Raw genomic sequence first — 4620 nt, 5'->3', positions numbered from 1 at the left:
AGGTGATATTTTCCTGTCAACTTTTTACAGTTATGCTGCATCACTTTCAAGTAATTTATCATATGAGTATTATGTCCCTTTAAGACTGGATTAGGTTCATTCAATTATCTTTTTCTTTTAAAATAAATAAAGTTTTTCAAGTTAACAACGTTTGCCTTCCTAGAGAACTTGCACTACCTATATCTTGTCTTAAATAGTGTTCAGTTTAATTAGCAAGCAGAAACAGATAATTCATAATTAAAATATTTTTATTAACATGATTTTTTATTAACATCATAAAATAAAATAGTATAGGAACAATTTGGTAACATAATTAAAATAATGTCAAAAAAATATAAAGGCAATAAAGATGCATTTTGTTTTCAGGGATGAGGCATCAACAAATTTTTTTTTTTTATATATTATATTATATTATATATATATATATATATATATATATATATATATATATATATATATATATATATATATATATATATATATATATATATATATATATATATATATATATATATATATATATATATATATATATATATATATATATACATTCCTGTTATTTTTAAACATTTCCAAACCTAATTTTAATAAAAATACAGAAATTAAACTCCGTTTGGGCTATTAATTAAGGTAATACAAACCGTTAACCAGAGTTAAAAGAAAAAAAGGAACTAGCCTTGATTCTCTAAAAACAAAAGCCAATTGCTATGGTATAGAAAACCTGTTAATTCCCCATCTCCATGGGACAAGGATGGCGACCCTACGATGCACGTTCCTAATGTGGTGATTTCATTCTTGCAATTAAAGTGCATAATACAATATTTTTCATATAAATCCATACTATATATTAGTAATTGATTGATATATTCTATGGATTTAAATGAAAAAAAAAAGTTTTTTTAGAAGATTATAATTATTTTGCCACCCCTGCCATAGGATAACCCATTGATTAAATAGGTTTCCTCACTGAGGAGAAACTTCACACTTACAGTGATGGTGAATCCTAGCAGTTTATAAAAATGTTATTTTTTACCAGTGCTATAAATAAAGGGGACTTTCAGTATTAAAAGCTTCATGCTGAAAGTTTCTTTATTTGCAGCAAGTTTATGCCAAGCTGAGCGCTTCCAGCCACCCACAGCAAAATGTTATTTTCCTCAAAGAGATTATGTTTTCACCTCTTAGCCAATAGCGTGCTAGCCATCGAGTATAATTTGATTGTCCCACACAGCTATTGGCTAAGAGGTGGAAATGTCACTTCATTGAGAATATTTCCTGTGAGGTGAAAATACGGTGTCATGAGGCAGTACTTCCTTTACTTCCCTCTGACAAGCACTGTACTCTGAGGGGAACCGGGCTTCAATATGCTCTGAAGCGCCTTTAACTGAAGAATTTAAGCACATCGTGCTTCAACGACCTCCTAAGGATGCAAAGTTTTAAAACGGTGGTAGCGGTATTTATAGGCTTTTGAGGTTAGGGAAATTTTGCCTCCTCCTGGTAAAAATGTATAACCCATACGTAACAGCTAGTTGACTCTCGCTACCTATATGAAAGAAATAGTGTTTTGGGAGTCCGGAAGCGCTTAACTTGGCATTAACTCACTGCTAATAAAGGATCTTTCAGCATAAAGTTTTTTTATACTTCATGGCTGAAAGTCCCCTTTATTTGTAGCACTGGTAAATTCTAGCATTTCAAAAATGCTAGGATTACCATCACTTTAATGAAGCATCGACTATCGTAGCATTTAAAGATACTCATGAACCATTACAATTGTAGTGAGTGTAATGTCCTTGTGACAAATATTTTAGCATTTACATGAATATATACATATGATACAGCATTCCTTTAGATTATTTTATAGCAGAGTCAGGTGTTCATATATTCACATTTTTGGTAGAAAAGTATTGATGAAGGGAAAATTGCTTGTTTGCTATTGTAGAAAGATGATAGCAAAAATTAAAGAGACACTGTACTCCAAACGTTTTTGCTATCCATATGAAAAATTAAAAACATTATTTTATACTGGGTCTGCAACTCATACAGATGTATCAGTTATGTACTGTTGACTGTTCTACACATTCCGCTAATGTTCATTGGCTGGTAGGCATTTTTAGTAGAAATTATAAGCCAATGAGCATTAGAAGGAAAAGCACAGCAGATACTGGCATATCAGCTTTCACTTCCTATTTCTTCAGGCAAAAATAATCTCATGTTGAAATATTGCTCCTTTTAATTTGAAGGAACAGCAAGATCTATGAATTTACTTTTGTATTTACAGTATATACCTTAGATTGAATATGCTTATACAGTGAGAACCTCAAATCCATACCTCAAAACAATTTTTAAAGAAATGACGACTTGGGTTTAAACAAAAAAAGTAAAGCTATGCAAAAATGACAACCTATATCATTTCATAGATGTATGGCCCTAGTTACATATATTTAGGCTACTTCACTGGCAGTGAGTGTCTGAGGATATATGGGAGAAATAAATAGGCAAATATATTTTTCTAGTATTCAGTTGTGTGATTTGCGTATAGAAAACAGTTCAATTGTGAAAGAATTCCATTTGTGACATATTTAAGGTTATGTTACAAACTGCTAAGGTGTATATTTATCAGTTTTTTTAAAGAACCTGAAGCTACCAGTGACTAATGTTAATATACAGAACTTAGCAAAAAGTGAATCTTAATAATGATAAATATATTTTGTAGACTGATACAGGAACAGGAAGTGACCACACTTATTTCCTTTGCTTCAGCAACATTTTAAAAGTGTCTTCTTCAACAGGAATAATAGGTAACCATAGGTCTCAAATGTTCTACAGGTTGCAGTAAGATCTGTGTCTTTATTAAATTACAAAAATTGAGTTAGCCCCTAACTGTCAAGGGTTTCAATCATCAAAATGGGCTACTATTCACATCTTCATAAAAAGTTTGAAAGACACCAAACAATAGTTTTCCTCCATCATTGAAGGTACTGAATGGCATTTTTTATAGAAATATCTCAAAACTTATTCTTTAAGAATACCTAGCTTTAAGAGTGCCTCTCTCCTATGCTCATCAGTTGATCCCTTTGGGGTGATCTTAACACTAGTGACAGGAGCAGATGAGCGAGGGGCTCTGGAGAAAAAGGAGCGGCGACCTTCAGTCTTCTCGGCGTCCTTGGGAGGTTCTTCTGTAACTACAAAGTCTTTGCCTGTGCCCAAGGAAGCTGGACGTGGCCTTGAGTTTCTTAGGAAATTTGCAGAAAATGGATTTTTAAAGAAAGAGCTCGTCTGTTTCTGGCTCTCTTTTTCACCACTTGAAAGGGAACTGCTCAAGCCAATACCAGAACGTTCCAAAGTGGATGACTTAATGTTCATTTGTCTCAAGCCAGGAACAGGGCCCTTAGTGAGGTGCAGGTATGCCTCATTAGAAGTATCCATATGGCTGCTGTGCCTGTGGCTTTTGTCAGCAGCAGCTCTGCCTTTTGCATCTCTGAGGGTAACTTCGGGGTGGGTGACTGTAATTTCTGTTGGCCTTGGGAAACTAAACCTTTTGCCTGGACTTGTGCTGAGAATGCTAATATTCTCCAGTGATCCAACCTTGGGCTTGTTATCTTGAAGTTTATCACTCTTGGGGGGGTGATTGAGAAGAACAGTGGAAACAGGAGGTATTGCCTGGTTTAAAGCTTTTTCATTTTCCTGGGTATGCATTTTTGCATTAGTTATATTTTTACTGATATCTAACTTGGCATTCTTAACAGAATCTTCAATAATCACAGACTCTTTAGGAGAGCGGGCAGGTTTACGCATTACTACTTCTACTCCTTTCATTTCTTGTGATTCTGTTTTTATAGTGGGTGGGTTCTCAATGAGATGCTTCAAATGCTTTGGGGAGCCATCAGTGACATTATATGCATCTGGTAAAGGCTGGGAAGGCTTATCTCTCTTTTCATCTGTCTTCTCTTTTGTGCTAATCTTTAAGCTATCATTGTCTTTGCTGATTACTTCAATTTTTGCACTCCTAGTTGAATGATCATCCACAACCAGAGTTTCTCTTAATGACTGCTCTGCTACACTGTCTTTCAGTTCATCACCTTTTTCTACTGAATTTGATTTCATGCTTAGTCTATTTTTAGTAGAAAACTTTTTGTCAGGGACATCTATACCAACATGGTGAGATCCCTTCTCAGGATCTTGAACAGCAACTTTATTAGGACTAGTGCTCAAAATGTCTGTCTTTTCTTGCTGACTTATGTGGATACTTTTCCCATAAGCATCTTTTCTTCCATGTTCCATCACACCCTGTGGAACAGGCATCTCCACACTTCTGTGAAAGACAGACGATTTAACAGCAACTCTCTTTGGGCCATCACATTTCTCCTGAATTAAACCCAATTTCTGCAGAGCCTCCCGTCGAGCACTTTCCTGTTCCTTGGACTGATGAAGCTTGGCAATTGATTCAGGGTTCTTTTCATGTGCAGAAAATGCCCGAGGCCTCTGCTGAGTCTCTAGATTTGATGACACGCCACCTCCAGTGCTTGCCTTCAATATAATATTTGGTGGCAGTTTCCGTGGTTTGGGAGCTGTAGGAGGCCCATATTTGAAGTGTAAATCAGCAGGCTTTTCTGTGAAACTTAT

The 4620-nt window shown here is 35.1% G+C and overlaps 1 protein-coding gene across 2 annotated transcripts in view; it reads right to left on the bottom strand.

Moving 5' to 3' along the window:
* Positions 1-556: 556 nt before the first annotated feature.
* The window catches only part of C3H1orf116 (chromosome 3 C1orf116 homolog), a 60242-nt gene continuing 56178 nt past the window's right edge, over positions 557-4620 (bottom strand). For both annotated transcript variants that reach the window (XM_053706586.1, XM_053706587.1), the window contains exon 4: positions 557-4620. This exon is cut by the window's right edge and continues 545 nt beyond it. In XM_053706586.1, coding sequence (XP_053562561.1) covers positions 3010-4620 — 1611 coding nt within the window. In that variant the 3' untranslated portion in view covers positions 557-3009.

The sequence above is a fragment of the Bombina bombina genome, chromosome 3, assembly GCF_027579735.1.
Source record: "Bombina bombina isolate aBomBom1 chromosome 3, aBomBom1.pri, whole genome shotgun sequence".
Classification (NCBI taxonomy): Eukaryota; Metazoa; Chordata; class Amphibia; order Anura; family Bombinatoridae; genus Bombina; species Bombina bombina.
Note: the sequence above shows the minus strand (reverse complement) of the source record. Positions and strands in the feature narration are given on the sequence as shown.